The following is a 24,235-nucleotide window of genomic DNA, read 5'->3' on the forward strand; positions in this document are numbered from 1 at the left end:
AACTGCATTAACTCTGTTAACTCTTTGCATGCACTAAGCAAATTAATACAGGTAAGATGCATAGCACAGTAGCCTGCATACAATGAACACGTAAGAAATCCATCCTTTTTGCTAATAATATACACAACTGCTATATGAGTGCCTGTCTAGCAAGCATGAAGCCCTGAGTTCAAACCCCAGCATCACTATAAACAAAACAAAAAAGTGCTCTAGAAACTTCTGCTGCATAAAGAGTATCGTGCTCTTTACTCAGTAATCTTGTCACCAAATTTTTCTCACATCATACCTAGCAGAGTAAACTCTCAGGAGAGAGAAATTCCTAATAGATTCCTGTAGGAATCTATATTCCTTACAGATCCTATATTCTGGATATATAGAGGGTGGTAGATGAAAGAGGAATGAATTCGAGATAAAGTTAGCTCTTGTTATTATCATCTTTATCTAAGATAGTAGTGCTACCAAGATTCATATACTGAACTGCCTTGACTCTTAAAAAATCCACATCTCTAAGATTGCCTGGAATAGGAAAGTAAAGGGTGGAGAAAAAAAAAAAGAAGGAAAAGTGCAACGTTAGTATTGTGGCAGAAATTTTCAAGGTCAAACCTTGAAGGAAAATATTGCTAGCCCCCTGGAATGGTTTGTGGTCTGTCATTTCTAAGCAAAGGCTAGAAATCAAGGCAGAGCTCTTGCAGAGACAAGCAGGGGCAGAGTCAGCTCGTGCAGAGAATAAATCATTTCCTTGATATTTTTTTTAAGAGACCGTGGGGGGAACGGAAAGCCTAGCAGTCACTAATGCAGTGATATCTGCTCCGACTTCTTTTTTCTTCCACCTTTGAGTCTCACCCACCAGATTTCTGTTTGCAAAAAAAGGACCTAATCCACTTTTTTTTTGTCTGTGCATTGATTTAATAGTATCAAGCCCTGAGGTCCTCGTGGTCTGCACCTGGGTTGCTTTTTCCCCTAATGAAGCAGGAGAAGTGGTTTAAGCCCCTGCCGAGCTCCCTATCAAAGCCACACAATGATTAACTCAGGTCCCCTTATTAGGACCAGGAAGAAGAAAATCCCTTAGTCATCAGCATTGTGAAAAATCCCAGAATGGTGAATGTTCAATGAAAAGATTACCTTGGGCACCTGAAAAATAATGGAAGAGCTCAATAGAGAAACCATTAAGCCTGTCTACACACGCTAAGTCAGGTGGAGGGTCGAGGTAATTAGCTGAGACATTCAGGCCAGAGAAACAGTTTTGGGCCTTTTGTGCTGACTGAGTCAGTGTCAGAAATCATTCAACTCTCTCATACTTTTTCTTTCCTGGAAAAGCCAGTTTGGGTTGTATACACACACACACACACACAAATACACATACACACACACACACACACACACACACAATGAACAGTTAGTGAAAGTATTGGGAAGCCTACAGGCATGGCTCAAATGGTCAACCACTTGCCTAGCAAGGGCAAGGTCCTGAGTTCAAATCTCAGTAACTACCAAAAACAAAAGTCAGTGAGTAGATATTTTAAACTGAAAAATAAGCAGAGTCAGAGTTGGGAATTTCTTGGTCTCAGTTTCTTCAAACGTAAAGTGAGAATACTAGTAGGACTTCCTTCAAGAGAGGTCTGTGGTTTACTATAATGTGTCATATTTGCATTCCTTGTGTGTCGTAAAGTACCCTCTTTTCAGGCCTGTGAAAATATGAACAAATTGCTCACTGATGCTCATTATTCTGACTTCATCCATGGCTTTCTCTAGCTTCCCTTGGTTTGTGTTTTCTTTTCTATCTTCGTTCCCAGAACTGGCAATGTCTGGGGCATCAGGGATTGAGGTCTAAGGAATATGCTAGAGAAGGAGTTTATTCTGTGTCCCAGTAGAGAGGCAGATCAGAATGCTGTGACTCCCAGGAAATGAAGCCTGGCTAAATACACAGTTGTTGGAGAACAGGTAGACCAGGTATCTGAGGCACAGCCCCTCACCTTTGTCTCTTATGTCCTGGCATTTGACTTGGGCTTAGAAAAAGGTAGATGGTATTACTGAACAGAATTGAGGCAGGGTATGGGAAGTGTCTTCTCACCATGCCCCTGCTCAGCTGTCCTGCAGGAAGAGAGCAGGTCTCTGCCTGGGGCCTCCATGTTGTAACAGTGAGTGGTCACAGAAATGGCAGGAAAAGATCCAACCTAGGAATTGGCTTAGATGCATAAGCGTTACCTGGGGAGATTCCAGCTTCCTTTTTATAGCAAGAAATTGCTGTGGACTATTGTACAGTGAAGCTGTCAGCACCAAGAGGAACAGAAGTATATGCTGTATCTGTTCCATTAAACCAGTGTTTCTAGTAGTCACTAGAAGAAGAGCTCCATTTAGTACTACTTAGCATTGTTGTGTGGTTGGTTGCATTTCTGCATTTTGTTCTCCCAATTTCCTTTTGAGTACCATTATTGCTGCCCATTACAGAGAATGTTCAGAGAACTTAACATATTCAAAGTTACCAAGCTAGGAAATGGAAATACCAGACTTCTCATCTAGCTAGTCCTCAACCTGTACTTTTAGCCACTCACCAGGGAAACTTTCTTTTTAAGTTAGAAAAGAAAGCTATATTCTGAAAAGAAAGCTATATTCTTGTGGCTCATGCCCATAATCTAAGCTACTCAAAAGGAGATCTGGAAGATTGTGGTTTGAGGTCAGCCAAGCAGAAGAATTCACTAGACTCTATCCCCAAAATAACGAGCAAATATCAGAGCTAAAAGTATGGCTCAAATGGTAGAGTGCCAGCCTAGCAAGCAAGTCAAGTAGGCACAATGGGGAGAGGGAATAGGAGAAGGAGAAATGGGAAGAGGAAGAGAGAGGAAAGAGGAAAAGAAGAGGGAAAAATGGTACACATATACTTTTGGTAATTTGCCTTTTCTAGGCCCTGTTACTTTATTCATTGATCCTGATTCAATGGTATGGAAAAACATAAACATTCAATCCTACTTTGAGGTTCCTGTATGAACCACAGGATTATGGTCTTTCCATTAGCAATCACTGCCAGGCAAGATACTCTCACTTTCTAGAATACACTTCCAAATCCCTCTTTATACTCATCATCCACATCCTTCCTAAAGTTCAAGGGCCAGAACCAGAGGGGGGGGGTCCTGCTTCTAAATAATAATCAGACCACAATTTAGCCTGAGCTATTTTGTTCCAGTTTTAATGGGTGGGGAGAAAGATCAACAAGTGCAAATCAGCACTTTGGAGATAAAAGAGCCTCAGAAATTGAGGGCTTGGGTGGGTAGGAGAGTGTATGGTTTTCATTCATACCACAGCTTTCCTCATCTTCCCAAACAGCCTTGTAAGGAATAGAATCTGACTGGTGTCACTCTGTATTGGAACTACATGTTAGTGGTAAATGGAGAGTAGGCGTGTTTAAAGGTTGATCATTTCAGCTGTAGCAAAACTCCTACCAACTGCCAAGCATCAACTTTACTGAGCAGAGGAGGAGATTTCTAGCTGAGATTAGCTCTTTTCACCAGCTCCTGCTCTGACCAGTGATACTTGAATTCCTCATGCTTTTCCAAAACCATTGAGAAGATTGGGTGTTCCAAGGGCTCAAAAAACCATGTGATCCCTGGCTTCTCTGCCTTCAGCCAGAGAATGCGAACAAAAAGTTCTATGGAGTTTAGTCAATGGATGTGATTGATAGCCCCATATCACATAGTGGCTTATAGAAGATTCTTATCATGAAAGTATTTTGCCAAGTGAAAAAGATCATCTAATTGGTATAGATTGAGACTTCAGTGAAAAGGCAATTCACGTTTTGTTTTGTTTTGTTTTTTGCCTGAACTAAATTTTGGAATGACAATGGAGATTTAGGATTGGAGACATTTAGAAGAAATTATCATTGGGTAGGATCTAAAAAGTCTTCTTCAAATTCCTTTATGAGCCCAGAGTGGTTTTCTTCTGCCAGCAACCTTTGCGGACCATCAACTGCATATATAACCATACTGGCTTTCAGGGTGTAGTGTCTTCTCAATCTGGTCTTTTCTCTGCTTATTTCCCAAGTATCCTGAAGCCAGATCTGGTCACAAGGTTTCTCTCTTTCCTTCTGCCCACAGATTTTTCCCCCCTCCAGTTCCCTGTCTAAACTCAGGTATCAGTTGGTGACTCACTGAGGAAACAGCCACTAGCAAGATTGATCTCATCTTTGCTCTCATGACATTTTGTGAGAGGCAGACATTGCACAAAAAAAAAGAGAAGTATCCAGTTTCAATTGGAATTTGTGATACACAAAGGGAAAAGGTAGCATGTTCATATAATCTGTAACAGGCAAGCAGGAATCCTCTTGGGTGCAAATAATGATTCAAGAATAAAGAGCATAGTACTTCTCTATAAATGTAATGAATGTACATTCCTCTTTTTAAAGTTTACCAAACATTTTCATATATGTTTGCTCATGTGATCGAGCTACGAAGTGCACAGTTTTTGCTACCCTGTTCTGGAACTCTTCTAGGAACTTGACATGGTTGCTCCAAGTAAAACTGGTTCAAGCAGTCATAGAACTTTTCACTCTACACTCTGAGGCCCTTTCCACTCCCCCTCCTAGTTTATTGCTCTGTCACTTGGGAGTTGATATTTTGAAAAATAACATTGGGAAAAGAGCAATAGAGAGACTCGCCCTCCTCAGTGCTTTTCTGGGAGACATTTTTGTGTGGAGGCTGTGATGACTAACATTGATCTCCGCCAAATGAGGGGAAAAAAAAGAAAAGGGAAGCCGACCTGAAACATGAACAGACATCGTAACTACTCTCTGAGCATGGCGGGATTTGTGGTTTCTAGGCAAACCCTGCTCTGACCCAGAGTGTCACCTGTGCCTAGAGTAACATGTGTGTTGTGAGTGACAATGTTAACACCTAGAACAGCAAGCAAGCATCTTCTCATAGGTTTTATTCCTCTGAAACAGATGCTCTTGGCTTCGGACAGCATTCAGATCTCACCCAGGTTTGTTTATAAATGCTTAGCTACCATTGGTTCCAGGCCTACTACAACCCTTTTATCATTCTGTGGAAGCAAGCACTGTTGATATCCCCATTTAGAAGGTATGAGAAGTGAGGCTCAGAGAGGTAAAATAAACGGCCCAAGGCCACCCCGTCTTTAAGTGGAAGGTCTGAATTGAACCTAAGTCTCCAGATTCCAATGATGTATTCTATCATCTGTCCTCTCCTTAAAGTGAAAAGGAACTTCGATCCTACTTTCTGTTCTCCTTATCTGGGTAACACCTAAAACCAGGAGGCATAAGAGCAGTTTAGGGACTGGAACTGCCATACGCCCTGTCTCCCTGGTTTGAGGAGGCCCACCCATCATACTCCCTACCTCTTGGAACTCTGAATTAACAGAAACAGGATTGTGGCACTCAGTGAAGACAACTTGGCAGTCACGCAAAGGCCCAGGTTTGAGAAGTGCCTGCTCTTTACCTGCTTCTCTGCAGTGGTGAGCCTTCCCCTAATCAGTTTGTGTTTAGGTAGAGTTACTTCATCTTTTTTTATTATTATTATCTTTAGGTAGTCGTACCAAGAGAGTTACCATTCAAGGAAATCAGTTTATGGAATACACTTCTCTTTGTCTTCTTTTAAAGGAAAGGGAAAACACAAAGCTCCCACACTGAATACTGAATCTAAATCCATAAACTTGAGCTCTTCCTTCAGCCCCAAGAGATGGCTATGAAAAAACTAGCAAGCAGTTTTTTGGGGTTGTTTTAGTACCTTTTCATATTCCTGGTCAGCTTCCTGTGCCAGCATATTGGTCTCAACTCTCTTGGAGATATAGCATCGAACTGTGAACAATTAAAACATAAATCTTCTTTCCTCCTCAGGTGAAGGCTGCTTCCAAGTATGTGGACGTACCTGTGAGTATTTGCAAACTGCTTTTCTATAGGTTTGTGTGTGTGTGTGTATGTGTGTGTTTGTGAGAGAGAGAGAGAAAGAGAGTGAGAGAGAGAGAATTACATGTGTGTTTTCCTTTCATAAGGGTTTTGATGGCTCTGTTTTCGTATGTTGCCTGCTAAACTATACAATCCTAATTTGGATCATCAGAACGAGAAAAGCCAAGACTACTTAGTAATAGGATATTTCTCAGACAGGGAGAAGGTGTGGTTTTCTTCCTTTGGGAAGAAAGGTCCAGTGTGAAGGTAAACCCTACGGTCTTCCCCTTTGCATTGGTAACACAGCTGCTCGTTAGCCACACTTTGGGACCTCAGCCCTGAGCTAGAAATCTGCACAAGGGTGCCAGTATTTAAAAAAAAAAAGGCAAAACAAAACAAATACATTGTGAATTTGTTCATTTGGGGGTCAATTCAACTATTGTTTTAAGGAAACCCTGTAAAATTGTTTATAATTAGTGCAGGCCTCATTAATGAAAAGAGTCCTCAAAGTTCACAGATAAAGCACTTGTAGTTGCCCAAAATTTACATTTAAATTGAGGTTAAGTACTACACATGAATGCTAAAGTGTGGGATTACCTGTGATAAATTGGGAGACATTTATAGGCAGGCTTTGCCCTGCCTATTAGCAAAATAAAATTGGAGAGATTTAAATATAGTCCAATAAAGGAGGAAAGAAAATGATTTCTGTTTCTCCATTTCTAACAAAAGAGGTATGAGTCTATTATAAAATATTAAATTTAGGGAGCTTATCTCAATAGCCACCAAGGGTCTTGTGCTGAACGGTTCTCATTCTGAACGTGGTTAAGTACCTTCCTTGTTCAAATACTTATTTGTGAAAATTTGTTTTTTTTCTAGAAGGATTTATATTAACATTTAAATTCATTTCCCTAGGAAGCTAAGTGTGTAATGGTTTATTGGCTTATTTCTCAAAGGAAGATAAAATGGAAAATTGGAGTGAATGTAGCATTAGCATACATTTTGTTTGTTTAATGAAAGAATGTACAATCAATAATTATGCTTTGAATTTATATAATACTTCTCATCAAGGGACCTCAGACTCCTTCATGTAGCAGGAAGATGGAGAATAGAAAAGGCTCATAGAACAACAGCAAGGGGTAGGGGAAGTAAAGCAATTTACTTGCTCAAGGCCCGAAGTATAAACTTTCACATTACAGGGAGTCTCTGGCCCTGTTTCTCCATCTTTAAAATGGAGATAATGACGCCTGCTCCTGGGTTTGCTATGCACATTAAATGCCACTATACATGTACAGCATGCAGTGCCATATCTGGCATTTACTAGAATTTTCTCAGAGAAGACTAGGTGCTTGAGATACCCAGGTAAGATAATACCCAGGGCATACGGCAAAACAAGGCTTCAACAGTGACAGAAATGGAAATTCTGGGTGTCCAGCACAAAAATCTATGTGTCAGGCTGTTTTCTGAAGGCCTCAATGTAGAGAAGATCTCCATAGTGAGACCTGGGAAAGTGACCTATAGACAAGGCCCAAATTCCTGGAGAAATTTGACCTATTGTCTGTATTACAGCATCAGGCTGCAAGAGTGGCATTTTGGAGGAATGGATTGCTCTAGTAATCAGTGATTTCTTAGGGTTCAGCCTCGTAATTCCTGTAGGCCAGGTTCAAATTCACTGTAAAGATGGAATAAAATGGGCTTTATGTCAATATGTAGGTACCTTGAGCTATAGCCATTCAGTCATGAAGTAGTGATGCTACATTACACAGAAGTGCAACACCCACCAGGATACAATGTCAGAAGTATCTGGTGGAACAAAATAACAACAAAATGCCCTATTTTACTTAAACTTGGTCATAAATTATGTCTTCTGCATATGGTGGAGTGCAGTCTATTACATTTATATATAATTGTTTCAGTGTTTTCTAAAATCTATGTCGTATTCTACCAGTCTGCGTGATAGTTCAAAACCTTCACCTACATGTTGACACTCAGGTAGTAGAAAGCCTAATTTAACTAATGAAACGGACTGTTGGTTCAAGGCTATTTTCTAGCTCTAGCTGCAGGTTATTTGTCAACACTTCTTATTTTAACCATTTTTGAGTGAGAAAAGAAAGAAACAACTATAGGTAGTACCTTGTTTAATGGGGGGAAATGGCAGCTGCCCCTCACTGGCTCCAGTAGTCCAGTGCCCCATGAGTTGGTGAGTATATGTAAGTAATATACCAGTCTGGCAACCTTCATCAGGGAGCCAGAAGAAAAGTGAGAGGGCCCCTCCAACACCACATTCCACCACATTCTTGGGATGAATTCCTGGTCCATCAAAAGGATGGAAACCAAACTTGTAGAGATTTGGTAGCTTAAAGGCAGCAGAATAGAAGTGAAAGAGCCAAGGAAGTACTAAAAAAAAGTGTCCCTTGTGCCAAGGCCTTATTGTCTTCATCTTGATATTGGCTCCAATGATGCCCCTATTTTCTTCTTGACTCCAAAGTACATTCTGAATACAAATAAGATTGAATATTGCATAAGGGGGGAAAAAGCATAGTTTTTTGTATTGCAATTTATCCATGTGTATTATTTTAGCTGGTGATCATCATTCCAAAAGGTAAGTTGGGGAACTGTTATTAATGCCATTTTACAGGTGGCATAAGGAAGACCCAGAAAACTCTAAATGATTTACACAAGTTCCAGTATGTGGGGCAGGGGTGGCGAATCTCTAGGCTGTATAAGACCTACACAATCATTTGGCATAGGACAGCTGAGACACATATGCTTCTCGCTGGCTACCTCAGGCCTGTCTGCCTGCATTGATAATTTTGTATGGTCCCAAAATGATATTACAAATATATAGCTGGCCCTTGGCAGGAAAAAAAAAGATTCCTCACCCCCTGTGAAGCAGGGGTGGGAGAAGGGGTAAAATAAAAAGAGAATAATCTAGTAATCATGCAGAGGACTACAGAGCTTTAAAAAAAGAAAAGGAGAACAGGGGTCTTGCTCATTCATTTATAGATTTGTTCACTCCACAAATACTTATTGAGCCAGGCACCGATCTGTGTGAGGGATGAAATACAAAATAGACCATGTTCAAGCTCCTGTATTCGTAGACTTTGTTATAGTAAGAGAAGACAGGCAAAAGCTAAATGAATAGAAACACAATGTCAGCTATTGGTTATTTGGGGAGAAATTCACCAAAAGAGAACTTCTCTACCTGGAAGAGATAAGCCAGACTGACTGTGTGTATTGGTGTGTGTGTGTGTATGTGTATATGCATAAGCCAGTACTAGGGCTTGAAGTTGGGCCTCACCACCCTTTTTTTCTGCTCAACTCTGGCACTCTACTATTTGCGACACACCTCTACTTTTAGCATTTTACTGTTTGATTAGAAGCAAGTATCTCTTGGATTTATCTGTCAGACCTCAGCCTCTTGAGTAGGTAGGAATACAGGCATGAGCCACCAGCACCAGGCCCAAACTGATTTTTTTAAATCAAAGTTCTCAAACCTTAAATGTAATGCCCATTGGAAGACAGCATTGGTAGTGGGAAGAGAAAGGGATGGTGAAAACAGCATCCTTATAGATCACTCTTTTTGACATTATGTATTATTAATGGCTCTGCTTAATCTGGCTTTGGATCATCCCTCTGAGATGATTGCATGGGCCCCCGGAAAAGGCCATGTCTGCCACAAGTATCACCAGGGAAGAAATGGAAACAATAATACGTTTCTAAAGTCCTGCAGGTAGGGCTCCCCATGGCTACTGAGAATGTCCTTTGATGTGAGCTTGACAAAGAAAGAGGAGCAAGGTGCCAGTTTAGAGAGGATAGCTCACATTTACATTTTATTGGAGAACTGCTATTGTTTCGTATCATAAAACTGCAACAATTATAGGACCATCATAGACCCTGCTCAATCCATTTGCTGAAAATTGCTTGAAAGTGTAACACTTGACTACTGTGGCTTTGGGTTGTCCTCATTGTTTTTCAAATTAATACCTTGTCATTGTTTCAGCAGGTGTTAAGAAATGTTACTAGCATCCCAGGGGCCAACTATTGGCCCTTTGCTTGATAATTGTTTGCTTTGTATCAGGGGGAAAAAAAATATACAGTCCTACTGTTTCCAAACCTTCCTCATTTTCACCCTGGAAATTACACAGAAGTGTTAACTAACTTCAATTTGCAGGGCCTGACAGTCACGTCTCCTAGAGAAATGATACTTTGTGATCTAAGGTAAATCACAGTAATGAAAACTAATCTTGTTGAGTTATTAGCAAACATACATATCTACTGTGGAAATTTAAGGGGTTTGTGGCAGCTATCCTAATGACCCATATTACAATGTTTTAATAGGTTTCTTTGGAGATAACTTTGATTTTGACATCTCAAGTGGTATACAGTCTGATTTGTTGGGTTTTTTAGCTTTATAATAATAAATCATTTCTTAACAACTGGATGAACCACTTGCTTACCTTTTCAGAAAAAAATCTAATTTATTTAAAAATCAAATGTATCCCCTTCACCGCTACTTTTTTATTATTATTCAATATTTTAAATCTGTACTGAGAAGCAAGGACAAATGATTGAATGTTTCATCTAAATAAACTAGTTTCAAATCCTCACCATACATATTCAGGCTCTTACCCCCTACCCCAAAGTGAGACTTGGGTAGAAGGGAATATGGTTTCTTTAATGCTTTCTCAATTTTCTGAGCCAGAAAAGGAGAAAGGAGGTTAGAAGACAGAGTATATTTACATACTGTTCAATAGGGGTTTCAATTTATTATTTTCATTTTTAGAAAAGGAGAGAGAGAGAGACAGAGTATATTCGTATATTGTTTAATAGAGGATTCAACTTATGCTTATTTGATTATCTCTAAGTAGATGTACAAAGGTGATTCAATCCAGCATTTCAGTTTGTGTGAGTACAAGGCATCTTGATCAATGTTACCACTTTCATGGTTTAAAGAAGAGCCAAAGAACGTCTCTGAGTTCTGCAGGAAAGATTTATTTATCTACAGGATAAAATTGCCAGGAAAAAAAAAACAACAACCATATATATGTTAGCAGTAGAAATGTATTTATAAGGTCCTACAATTGTAGCTCCCTTGTTAGCCAGACTTGATTTCCAGAAAGAGCAGAGGGTTCTAATATGAATTGCAGCCAGTCTAGGCTACAAACAGAGGTGATCCCAGCAAGGTAATGACAAAAAGGGGGCGGGGTGGGGGGGAATAGGAGAAGAATAAAGATGCACAGGAAGTGTCACTGTTTGCAGGTCCCATTTTCATGTTCTCTCATTTCTTTTCAGAAACCGGGAATGGACGTGGCCGATGCCTACGTGACTTTCGTCCGCCACTCTCAGGATGTCCTGCGTGATAAGGTCAATGAGGAGATGTATATAGAAAGGTTATTTGATGTAAGTAAATGCCTTCTCCTCCTTGCACACCAAGGAGGAGACCCTCCAAAATGTGACAAAATAAGAGACAGGAGGATAAGTCACATTTTGAGAAAACGGATTGGTCCTGATTCAGACAAAAAAAAATCTTTTCTTCTTCTCCCTCTTCCTTAGGCTCTTATCTGTCATGTGTCTGTTCTGAACCCACTCCTGGTGTGGCAATGTCTTAGTCTCAGTCTGTGTGATACGTAGGACGGCTCACAGCCTCCCGGCAAGCAGGCGTTCCGCGCCGAGCTTGTCAGGCAGCTTTCTCTAACTGGCAAAGACCTTTCTTGGTCATGGTTCTCCTCCTTGCCATCTGGCCACACTTGAGGGAGATGTTGTCATCCAGGCCAAGGCCAGCTTCCCTCGCCTGGGGGTGGTACCTTCCTGACACCAGCTGTGACGTGCAGATGTGCAGTAAATGTCACGTTGCCATCCCTTCAGACTTAATTTGGATGCTGGAAGACTAGAAAACCTTGGCCCTGGATTTTGGCAAGCACGAGACTGTGTGGTTGCCTTTCTGAACCTTGGTGCACCCCCATCCACCTGCCCACCTGAAAATTATAAGAAGCAGAGAAAGAGGCGGGGGGAAAGGGGGGAGGAGAAAGAGAGTGAGGGAGGGAAGAAGAGAGGGAGGAAGGTAGGGAGAAAAGACCAATATATAGGGCTACCAGATCTGAACAAAACCTCAGAAAAGGCAGAGTTTTAAGACAGAATAGTCTTCAGGCAATCTTATTTTTACTGTGACTACATCTGCATAGCAAAGCAAGCCACTGGGGCAAAGGGGGGGGGGGGGAAGAAGTCTGATCTGGTCTCAAATCGCCTGCCTTTTCAGGCCAAAGCAGATAGGATTGTTTGATATAGCCAGATATTTTGCCTCAAGTTTCTGCTGTGTTTGCCAGTATAGACCCCTGCCAGAGTGCATAGACGCTGATGTCCCTGTCTCTGTGTGGCTGTAATTATGCAGGCGACTTCTGTCTCGTGAAACGTGAGCTCTTCCTGTCCAGGTTTCTGTATTTTTAGTGCCAGCCCGAACATTAATGTTTTGGTCTACGATGGAATCCTTGTTTCTATATTTTTTTTTCTGTGATTGTGTTCACCAATTTACACTGAGTTTTGTGTGTGTGTGTGTGTGTATGTGTGTGTTTTTGTTCCATAGCTAAGTGAGCTCATTGTTGGCACTGCGTTTGGATTTCTGCAGCTTCTGACTTTTTTTTATATGCTTTGTCTTCCAGCTCATTTGCTTTCCTAGTGTGTTGAAAAGACTCCTTTCTTTTTTTTTTCTTTTCTAATCATCCCTTTTCTGTGCTCAATATCCCTCTCTCCCCAACATCATCACCTTCCTTTGACAAAACCCTTCTTACTTTTTAATTCCCACTCGTCCTTCCTTGGATTAAAATGGAACTTATCTCTCATGTCAAATGTTTTATCACATTATATCAAGTGGCATGAATTAGAATCAAATAATCTTCCTGTGTACATCTTCTAGCATGACCCACATCCACTGAGAATGCCTCATACATAACATAAAGCTCAGCAGCAGGTCCTGCCCGCCTCTCTGCATGCATGCCTTTATGAAAGTCCTGAGCCTACTATGTCTGGGCCACGGTCCCCTCATCCAATAGGCATTGAAAACAGACAGCACTCTCGGTGGGTCTGTGTTTAGGAGTGTGGACACCCTGCCCATCTCCACTGAATCAACTCCAAACTACAAATTTCCAAGAAGCCTGTGGATTGTTCTTTTCAATGCCTAGGTTGCCTTTTTCTTTTTCTTTTTTTTTTCCTTTGATCAGTATCTTCTAATTCTCAGTTTTGTGTGGCCTGTGTACGCGTGTGCGTGCGTGTTCCCGTGTGAGCGTGTGTGAATAATTTTGTGCTCCCTGAAATTCAAAAACATCTAGTACTGAATTTGATGTTTAATCTATGGTTAAGCCTGCTACCTCATTGACAAATCTTCTACTTTTCCCTCTTTAAAAAAAATTACAACAGCAGGGGAATTGTTTTAAGATAGAGATGTTTCAGTGACAGCAAGGCAAATGGTCTCTTTGGTGACTTTTTTAAAGGAAATGGCAACCAAGTCTTCATCCTGTCAAGAATGGTACAAGTGGGCTTGCCTAGCACAGCTTTAATATGAACTGATAGTTAAATGTCACTAAGACTATCCTTTTCAGAAAGCAAATTCTGTTGAAGGTTGTCCAAAAATCCACAAATATCTCTATACCTCGCTAATTCCCTGAACCAGCAGAAGGCATGTGATATTGTGGGAACTTCTACTAGTTCACTTCATTTTGTCCCAACTTTCTGTTCCCAAGTCTTGGTTCTCCCTTCCTGACTATCTGATTTTAAAGCCTTAACCATTATCTACTGTACCCTACTCCCAACTTCATGGGAAATTCTGTTTTACAGGAGCTTACTTATTTCAACACAAATTTCTTGGCCATTTACTTTCTTACTTTCCCACTAACCTGATCCTCTAATTTACAGAATATATCGGTGCTAGGCAACCTAACTAATGTAGTGTTAAAAAAAAAAAGTTATTGAATCTGTCATGGATTTAAAACATTTGTCATTTAAAAAAAAGGCCCAGAGCTTCTCAAAAAGCTTCATTACCATGCAGCCTCAGTAATTTAATTCAGTACTTACTGTTTTTCTATAATCTAGCAGCAAAACATCAGATTACCAACATGTTTGATTATTTTCGGCTTCTGTTTCCTCAAGCATGGTGTTTATTTCTTTGCATAGATGATCTGTAAAACTCTTTGTGTCCACCAAGCTAAACAAGGGAATAGGAATACTGAGGCAGAAGGGTCTTGTGAAAGCTGCCACCCTCTGTTCCTTACGGCGATGAACTTGTTCTTTAAATTCCACTTCTTAGTGATGGTGGTCCTGGAGCTGGTTTCTAAATAATTGGCAGAAACTTCTCGAGAAAGACTTGTTGATCTGAAAGGTTTCTCTTCCAAATTGTTGCATTTTGATAAATGGCAAAAATGAATAATAGCAAATTAACATTTTGACTGAAGAAAAAAAATATATATCTCTGAAATTGTTTGCTGTTTGGGGGTTGTCGTGTCGCTCTCTGGTTTTTAGTTCCTGCTGGCATCTGTCATTTCAGAGGCATGTTCTAAGCATCCCTGTTGTGTTTTAAAACCGTGTTTCAAGTCTCAGTTTTATTTACCTGATACATCCCTCAAGTTCTTGCTGTTCAGTATTGTTCCTTTTTTTTTTCTCCCCCTATTGCGTGTGCCATTGTACAAAAGGTTTGGATGGCTTTTAGTGTATGTTTGTAGCTGAGACTATTTGGAATAATAGCTGGTCATTTAATAGTGCATTTCTGTTTTAATAATGCCTCTATTCCGTGTTCTCTGAGCTGGATTTTCCCTTGCCTCATCATTGTACTTTTGGCTGGAAGAAGGTGCTGTGGGAGATTATCGGCATAGCATTTGGGGCTCTATATTTGATGTTCTGCATTTTTATCTGTGTTATTATGTAACTTAAGGACAGGCTTTCCAAATTCATCTTTACCCTTTTTTAAAAAAAAAAAAACCAAGCATTCTCTATGTTTATTGGAAATATGCATTTGGACATGATGTTGTCCACCAGGTTTGGGAAGGTTTGGGAGGTTGCTATTGTTGTTATTGTTGTTGTTTGATTTTGCAGTAAAGGTTTTCCTATTTATTAAACTAAATGGTTGTATAAAACATGAACCATACTTTTAAAAAAATCTACCTTTAAAAGAAGACCCTAACTGATCTAAAATAATGTGCTGATCAGAAAAGTGTTTACTTTCCTATGACATTTTGGATGTGCAGCTGTACCTTTTTTAATCTGTATTTTTTTCCTGAAAAAAAAATGAAGCAGCAATTGTGTATTGTCTTCATTTGCTGCAAGATAACTGTTTCTAATATTTGGAAATAAAATATTCAGAGATTTAAATGTAGAATATTCTAATATGTACAATAGCAATGAATTTAAATTATAGCAAAGATGCTGAATTTTTAACAGACAATCAGATTACTCTAAGACTCAAGTGGAAGCTGGGCCTCCTTGACGAGTATTGCTGATTTTTAAAGGAAGTCTAAAACCTGAGTATGAAATATTATTCTCATTCCTAAAGCAGTAGAGAAAGGGGAGAAGGCCCCAAGCTCAAGAAATAACTTGAAGATACAGATTTAAACTTGGAGTGACCATAAATCATGCAGATGGCTTTTCTTTTCCCTTTTCTCTAGTGCTTAATTCAACATCTTCCCCCAAACAAAAACATGCTTTTTTTTAAAAGAGAGATCAGATCATCAAGAGAATCACCTAAGATTTCAAGATCTAAACAAAAATTAATTTATTTTCTTTCCTCCCTGTACTTCTTGAAGACACAGACTGAGAAGAAAATCAGGATTAAAAGAGATGTGCTTAGGGTGAATTCATCTGCTTAAACCTCACAGGCTCGGAGATGAATGATTAAAAAGCCATCTCGAACTTGGATGGAGTCCATGTGGGTAGTAATGCTGCATCCGCTCTGGCTTTCTGCAGGCCCCGTGTCACTGTGAAGCAGGCCTGGGGAACATTTGACTGGAGATGATACATGGATTATCTAGGTCAATTATACACTTAATCTGCCTTCTGGAGGATTTAGTATTTGCAGATTGACTCTGCATTTGGCTTCTCCCTGGCAGTTATCAGATAGGAAAGGGCCCCTTCCCAAACTGCCATGTAAGAACTTAATCAGGCAGCGCAATCAGATTCGGATGGAAATGCTGCTCTGTATTCTTTGCCTTGCACGGATTTTAATTTGCTGTTCTATTATCAAACCGTGGGTTTGTCCACTTGACCTGTGGCAGCACAATAATGGCGTGTGAATAGGTCCCTTTCAAGGGGCTAACTTGGAAAAAAAATGTAACCTCATACTTATATTAAAATATACTTCTTGTTGTTCTCTATGAAACCACAGATAACCTTATTTAATACTTTTTTTAAAGTACTTTTTTTAGAGTCCCAAATAGGTGAAAATATAGAAATCAAAGTAGAAGCCTTCCTTCTCCAAGAAGTACCAAAGAGTAGCCTACAAGGGGACTATGATGGGCAATCCAGTACATATATTAACCCTACCAGTCGAGGGAAATTGTTTCCAAACTACAAGGTGGAAAGAGGTGTATAGTATTCACCAGTAGAGTAGGCTGCCATTGTAGGGGAGCTGATGAAATAGCATTGAGTCACATGGTATTCCAGACACCTGGATGGTGATCCCATTATCTCACGATAACGTTTAGAGAGTGACTGTGTATTGACCATTGCCTCTGGAGTTTCATACTTGATCCTTACTAGCAAGATGACCTCCAGCCAGGTATTTCATCTCTCAGAGCTTCAGCTGCTTCATCTAGGTAACAGGGATGATATAAGCAGGACCTTCCCCGTGGAGTTATGAGGTCGAAATGCCAGGTACATCTGCAGCATCAAGGACCTAAGGAAATATTTGGTAAGTGTTAGCCTCCGTCACTATCACCACCACCATCATCATTGTCATCATCTTCATCCAGTCCTTGTCAGCAATGTGGAAATACTTTTCCTGGCCTTGTCTTTCATCTTGAACAGAACTCCATACCTGTTCTGAGGTACTGTAAGATTCTACCACTTTATAACATTAACCCCAAGTTCGAATTCTATGATGTACAAAGGCCTGTTACTTCCTTACTTTTGATTTTAAAACAAGCCTATTTCTGAAACAGACAGCACAGTGAAGGTCATGAGAGAAGCTTTGATAGAAACCTCTGGTGTTGACAGGTTGATGTCTACCCTTAAGTGAATTATCTAGTCTCTCCGCACTTCAAACTTCATCTATAAAAACTGACTCCTTATAGTTTTTTGTGAGGAACAGATCTAATCATGAACGTTGACTGACATCATTTAGAATCTAACTCGTGTGTGTTGGCGGGGAGGGAGGCTGGGAATTGAACCCAGAGCCTTGTACATGTTAGGCAAGCATACTACCAGTAAGCTATGTCCTCGACCTTCAGTAAGTTATCTCTTAGGACTTTTTGTTAATTCGGATGATTTTGAAATCACCTAATCCTATCTCCTTCAACAAAACTTATAAATTGAAATAAATCAGAATTAACCTTCTGAACAGCAGAGGATAGTTGGAGAGCAATGCATGTGCAGTGTAGGTATTGAGAAGATGTAGCCAGAAAAAAAAAAGAAAATTGAAACACTGTGTTCCCAGAACCCAGAGATGATTACCAGAATGTTTATTTTTTCAGATCTTTTTCTAGATACTTATACTCGTTATGATATTTTTTCTAAAATAAATAAAATAATTACCTTTTTTTTTGTCGGTCATGGGGCCTGAACTCTGGGCCTGGGTGCTCTCCCTCAGCTCTTCAGCTCAAGGCTAGCTCTCTACCACTTGAGCCACAGTGCCACTTCTGGCTTTTTCTGCTTATGTGGTGCTGAGAAATCGAACCCAGGGCCTCAGGCATGCAAGGCAAGCACTCTACCACTGAGCCACCCTCCCAGCCCAAGAATTACCTTCTTTGAGTTACTGGTATCTGTTTTCTAAATCATTATTTGTTCATCTAATACACTATGCATATTCAAAATCTCCCATTTGTTCCTCAGATGTTCTTTTCAGGGCTTAAAGTCAGAGCCTCATATGTGGTCAGGGTCACTTGCTTGGCTAGTGCTCAACCTCTTGAGCCACTCCTTCAGCCCAGCTTTTTACTGGTTATTTTAGCCATGGAGTTTCTTGGACCTTTCTGCCCAAGCTGGCTTTAAACTTTGATCCTCAGAGTCTCAGCCACCCTGAGTAGCTAGGATTGCAGGCATGAGCCACCAGCCCTGGCTTCCCAGGTACTATTTGTTTGTGCAATCCTGGACCACAGGAGGGTTGTGATGCCACATACTTATCTTTTAAACCAGCACTGGCCCTCCTTCCACACTCCTCACTTGCTAAAGGGGCTGCCGTGCCAATTGTTCTACAGACTGGAGGAGTTTATTACTATCTAAACATAGATCTGATTTGCTGAGAAAAAAAATGAAGCTGAATTCAACCAAGTAGTTCTTTTAAACATAATTAGTAACTTAGCAGAATTCAACCAAGGTTTTTTTTTAAACTGTTCTCTTTATATAAGGAAAATTTCTGAAGCTAGTTTGGGGGAAAAAATGCTAAGCTACAAGAAACCTATAGAGTGAGCCCATGAAGAGCAACAGGGTTGCATTCTATTTAATAAGGCAGATCTATCTGAGCTACATGATTAAGCAAAGGTTTCTAGTCTATTATTTCTGGAGCCACTGTGACTACATTGGAAGTCTTACACTACTGACTTTGATGCACAAATATCCATACTGGGAAGATGATTTCTTTTATTTAATTTTAGGATTTTCCCTATAATTAGCAGTTTGAACACACCCTTCACATCTGTCTGATGCTGAGCCTTTCTATACTCTTCAGATCAATTTTTTTTTGGTCAGTCCTGGGTTTTGAACTCTGGGCCTAGGCACTGTCCCTAAGCTCTTCAGCTCAAGGCTAGTGCTCTACCACTTGAGCCAGAGTGCCACTTCCAGTTTTCTGAATGGTTTACTAGAGATAAGAGTCTCGGACATTCCTGCCTGGGCTGGCTTCAAACCGAGAACCTCAGATCTCAGCCTCTTGAGTAGCTAGGATTATAAGCATGAGTCACTGGCACCCAGCTTTCAGATCAAATTTTAATTGAACTGTGACTTCCTGTCTTTCATTCTCAGTTGTGAAACCAAAGAGCATGTCTGCCAGGCAGCTAGCACATCCCATCGAATCTATGTGATTGTATATATTGGAATTGGAAAGCAAATCCCTAATACAGTTAGAGAAAATAGATGGTTATTTAACCCCCAGTTTTAGTCCCAAAGTAAAATCTGGCCTTTAAGGCATGCACTAGGGCTATATGTTAGAGCTATAGGGGGCATCAGTTCCCAAGAAGAATACAGGAACCGCCCAATTGGCAATGGGAAATGGTAAGTAGATGGCCCATCCTCTCCCTCCTTGATTGACAAAATAACCTGTTATAGAGAGATATACAACAGGCATGTGAACTCCGTGTGTGTGTGTGTGTGTGTGTGTGTGTGTGTGTGTGTGTGTGTGTAATACCTACTTTATAAAAATAGGATATGTGTGTAAATGTCTGTCTTATCAGGGAGTTATGCTGTTTCTAAGACTGAAGAAAACCATACACTCAGCTCTAGTCTAAATTCCGTTTAAATGTATAGAAGTGAACTTCCAGGTCTTTCTAAACTAAGATTATAAAATGATACAGGTTTTTTGTTTGCTTTTTTTTTATCATCTTCAAGAATTTTACACACACACATACACACGTCCTGCCCCTGGCTACTTAAAGACCCACATGTTTTTCCCACACAGATAATCATTTGTACTGTCCTTATACTTGGAATTTCAGCAGAATAGTTAGCCAGAGGAATAAAACTCAAATAGTATAAATTTTTGGGTTTTTTTTTCCTTTCAGGATAAGAAGAAATTTTTGTTGGGATGAGTGGGGAAAGGATAGTATGGAAAGAATGTTCTTGATGCCTCTAATATTAGTCCTATTACAATGGATCTCTTACTCAACTAGGAATCCTGTCTTCCTTCATGGCCATAATAAGTAAATCAGAGTAACTAATTAATTGCCTTGAAATGGCAGTGTTAGTTACGGAAACATACTTCTGTTCCACACGGATGCATGAATCTTTCTCTCCATTTGTGGGTAGCTTGCAGTCTCAATGATCCTGTGCTCAGAAAAGATGAAGGAACATTAGTAGACTTGGGTTTACTGCATAAAATTGGTTATTTCTAAAAAGCACTGTAAGTTTATTATTTTTGTTGGTATCATCCTCATAGATTTACATTTTGGTAGCATCTCTTCAATAATTATTTTTAATCTAGCTTCTTCTTCCCAAAGCCTTGCATGGAAATGGATTCTTTAAATTTCCTTTAGGGAAAAGCTTATATAAAATCAGTCTTGAATTTTTCTCTGGAGCTTGTGTGTTAGGGAGAGTTTTGCTAAGTGTCTTTATCAGAACAGCTTTCTGTGTTCCAGGAGACATTTGGTGGAGACAGTTAATTTGTTTTCTTTTCCAGTGGAGAATGTTCCATTAATCATTTTAAGAAACCAGCCTGATTGCTCTGTTACGTTAAGGTCACATTATTCTTGTTAACATGACCCACACAATACTTTTGAATCTTAGAAAAGGGAATTTTTTTATGACTGAATTATGGTGTAGAAGCAGTAAGTAACAGATTCTTAAACACATTACACATACACAAGTACACATGTGCAAGCTTGCACACACACACACACACACACACACACACACATACACACACACAGAATAGTCAAGGCACGTTTTGTAGGAGACAAAGATTTACTAAACCTTCCAGAACTTCTCATTAACCAGTAAATTTGTGTTCTGGGTTTTTTTTTCCTTCCCAGCTCTGTAATGTTAATGGCTAGTACCAATTTTTTCCTCTCTCTGTCAGTACCTAGAATTATAGTCAGTTGCTCAATTTTTTCCTTAAAATATTATCTAAAGGTATTGTATGTTGTTATGCTATAAGACACAGATCTTCAGCTTCAGAATCACTTGGGACTTGTAAGAAATAGACCCTCTCACCTTCAACTTAGCCCAAAGGGAAAGAAATCTGCTTTGACTAAGATCCTCTGGTCTTTAAAGTATGTACCGATAGAGAGACAAATGGGGGGGGGGGATAGTGACTTTCAAACTCATTTCCTCCACCTCACAAGAAAAAACAAATTTCAGAGCTGAGCTAAAGATTCATGCATGAGATCTAGGGTTCCATCCCCAGTACCACAAAATATGGTGAAGAAGTAGAGGATGGACAGAAGGAGGAAGGAGGGAAGGAAGGAAGGAAGAAAAGAAGGAAGGAAGGAAAGAGAGACAAAGAAATTTGACCTTGCAGACACAAGGGGAAAACAAACTTTCCAAAACAGTATTTACTCTTGCATATATTATTCAGTTTAATCAGTTCTATTTCATCTTTGAAAATGTTAGTGGTAACACTAAAATGATTTTACTCTATATGCACAACTGCTGATTTGCAAAAGACATTTACAACAAAGTTTCTCTGTCTTAATCACTATTGACATGTTGGACCAGTAATTCTTTATCACATGAGCTAGTCTACAGTGGAGGATGGAACAGCATCCCAGATTTCTGCTCAGATGCCAGCAGTAACCTTGACCATCCTCAATTCAGACAACAACAGATGTAGCATCAAACTTCCCCTAGGGACAGAATCATTATGTGTGAACCACTGATTTAGACTAGCCAGAAAAGAGGCCACTACAGGACTTGGTGGTGCACACATGTCAGTAATTCAGATTACTGAGGAGGCAGAGATAGGAGAATCACAATATGAGACCAGCTCAAGAAAAAGCATAAGACTTATGTTTAAAAAAAATTTCCAAAAATCTTTTTTTAAAGCAAAAGATCTGTGGGTATGACAAAAGTAGTAGAAGCTCAAAGCCCTGAGTTCAATCCCTAGTACCACTTAAAAACAACAACAAAAAAAAAAAAGGCCACTGTTAAATGTGTCAAATGTGTACAAGGTAGCTCTTTTTCTCCAGGTGTCATCTATCCTGGGACACTACCAACATCTCAGCAGATATGATTATTATGATTTAGTACCAAGGCCCAGCACATTCCTTGCTGAAATGATTATTTTAGAAATCCATTTGTAGCTGGGTATAGTGGCTCACACCTATGATCCCAGCTACTTTGGAGGTTGAGATTGGGAGACTTACAGTTTGAGGTCAGCCTGGGCCAAAACGTTTTTAAGACCCCCCCCCCATCTCGACAAAAGATGCTTAATATGGTGGCGCATACTTGTCATCCCAGCTACTCTGGGAAATGTGAAATAGGATCATAATTAGGAACATGCCTGGGCAAAAGCAAGGTCCTATCTCAAAATGTTAATTGCAAAAATGGGCTGTAGTCATGGTTTACATGGTAGAACACCTGCCTACCAAGTACAAGGACACGAGTTCAAACCCTAGTACTGTGAAAAGGAAGGGAAAGAAAAGCCCATTTGTCCACTCAGTAGTTAGCATAGGAGCAGGTGCCAGACTGCAAGGTGCATTATGTTGTTTGAGAGACTTCATTCAATGTTGGGACACGCTTATAAGATACCCTAGACTGTATTCACCTTCCCCAGCATTGGCTCTTCTCCAGAATAATACTCTCAGAGCCAAGGGAGGAAGCAAAGCACTTCATAGGATTCTCAATCAGATCTCCCCCAATGCTTCTTTTTTCTCTCCTTTTTGTAACTATATCATGACCTTGATTTTTGAACAAAAAAGGAAAAGGCAAAAAGAAAGTTATTGCTTCCATTATAACTTGGCTGCAATTTATTTTTGCGTGTCCAAAAATCTGAAAAGAAGGCTCCACTTAGATAGTTCATTCATTCCAACTCCTCAGTTCAGAAGAGAACACTTAGCAGCCTCCTTTTCTGCCAATCCAGTTAGTGGAGTCTGGTGATCCACCTGCAGTAGGAAGATTCCTGTCTCAGAGGCTCACAATGGTAGTGTGTCTTGTCATATTGTGTTGCTTTGACTGCCTGTGGCAGAATTTTTCATTCAAATCAACCCTAAGTCATAGCCATCAAGTTCCAGGTCTTACCCAGGATGGGGTTATTATTGATTACCTTTTTTTTAAAACCAGGGTTAAAAAGAAACTCCTCTCATTATCTATGTAAAAAAAAAAAACTCAAGAAAAGAACAATAACATGTTTAATGTGCAGAGTTAAATGCATGAATTGCTTTCCAGTCAAATTCAGTACATGGTCTTTTAAGAAATCTCATTCCTTTTCCTGTAGGAAATTTATTCTTTAACCTAGGAAGTTCTGTGAAAGAGAAAAGACCTAGTTATTAGGGGCTCCACCAGTTTAGGGCCTGTGGGTCACTCTTTCCATTTGGGATAGTTCATTTCACAGAGGCCATCTGGCCATGTTTACAGGCATTTTTGGTCATCTCAACTTGGAACTCAGGGTCATGCTACTGGCGCTGAGGGGACAGGAGCCAGAGATCTTGCTTAATACCCAGCTATGCACAGCATGACCATATGCCCTCAACAAGGAATGCCCCTTGCAAAGTATCTGTAGTAGAGAGGGGGGAAAACACATGTTCTGGATGACAGCTCCACTTGCACAAACCCTTTGTCCTTAAAGGTGTGGACTGTTGGCTTTTCAGCATTATCTGTGGACATTTTATCAACAAGGCATTCCATGGGCTTCCCCTAAAGAATACGGTACTTTGGAGGGCCTAAGAAAATAAGGCATGGGATTGTTAACATCTAAGTGGCACAGCTTGAATTTTACATTTATCCATGTGCAGTTCCCATGGAATTCTATGCATTCACAGAAGCTCAGAGATACTGGAAGCTAAATGAATTCCTTGTCCCTTCCTTCTGCTAGAAGATACCTCTTGGATCTTTGCAGAACTGATTGGTGCCTTTGCACCAAAGCGCAGGCTTTGTATGCCAGTATCTTCAGCTCAGTTCTCTCTTGTAGCTTTTTTCTTTTTCCCCAGGGCTGAGGACCGAACCCAGGGCCTTGCGTGAGCCGGGCGGGTGCCTTTCCGCTGGGCTAAACCTCCAGCCCCTCAGTTCTCTCTCTTAAGCCTCTATTTCTTCTTGTGTAAAAAATGTGGATAAAGGGCAAAGACATAGTGTTTTATTCCTGTAATCCCAGCTGCTTGGAAGATGGTAAGAGGAGGATGAAAGTCTAAGGCCACCACCAAACAAAAGCACCAAACCTTATCTTCAAAAAATAAAATCTAAAGAAGAAAGGGTTGGGATTGTGGTTCAAGCAATAGAGCACTTACCTAGCAAGTCTGAGGTCCTGAGTTCAAACCACAGTACCTCCAAAAAAATGTGGGTAAACATAGTACC

The 24,235-nt window shown here is 40.1% G+C and overlaps 1 protein-coding gene across 7 annotated transcripts in view; it reads left to right on the top strand.

Moving 5' to 3' along the window:
• The window catches only part of Cadps (Ca++-dependent secretion activator), a 451,304-nt gene that overhangs the window by 399,656 nt on the left and 27,413 nt on the right, over positions 1–24,235 (top strand). For all 7 annotated transcript variants that reach the window (XM_013010381.1, XM_013010385.1, XM_013010383.1 and 4 more), the window contains 2 exons: positions 5,843–5,875; positions 11,183–11,290. In XM_013010381.1, coding sequence (XP_012865835.1) covers positions 5,843–5,875; positions 11,183–11,290 — 141 coding nt within the window. The remainder of the gene's footprint in view (positions 1–5,842; positions 5,876–11,182; positions 11,291–24,235) is intronic.

The sequence above is a fragment of the Dipodomys ordii genome, unplaced genomic scaffold, assembly GCF_000151885.1.
Source record: "Dipodomys ordii isolate 6190 unplaced genomic scaffold, Dord_2.0 Scaffold12, whole genome shotgun sequence".
In the NCBI taxonomy this organism is placed as follows: domain Eukaryota; kingdom Metazoa; phylum Chordata; class Mammalia; order Rodentia; family Heteromyidae; genus Dipodomys; species Dipodomys ordii.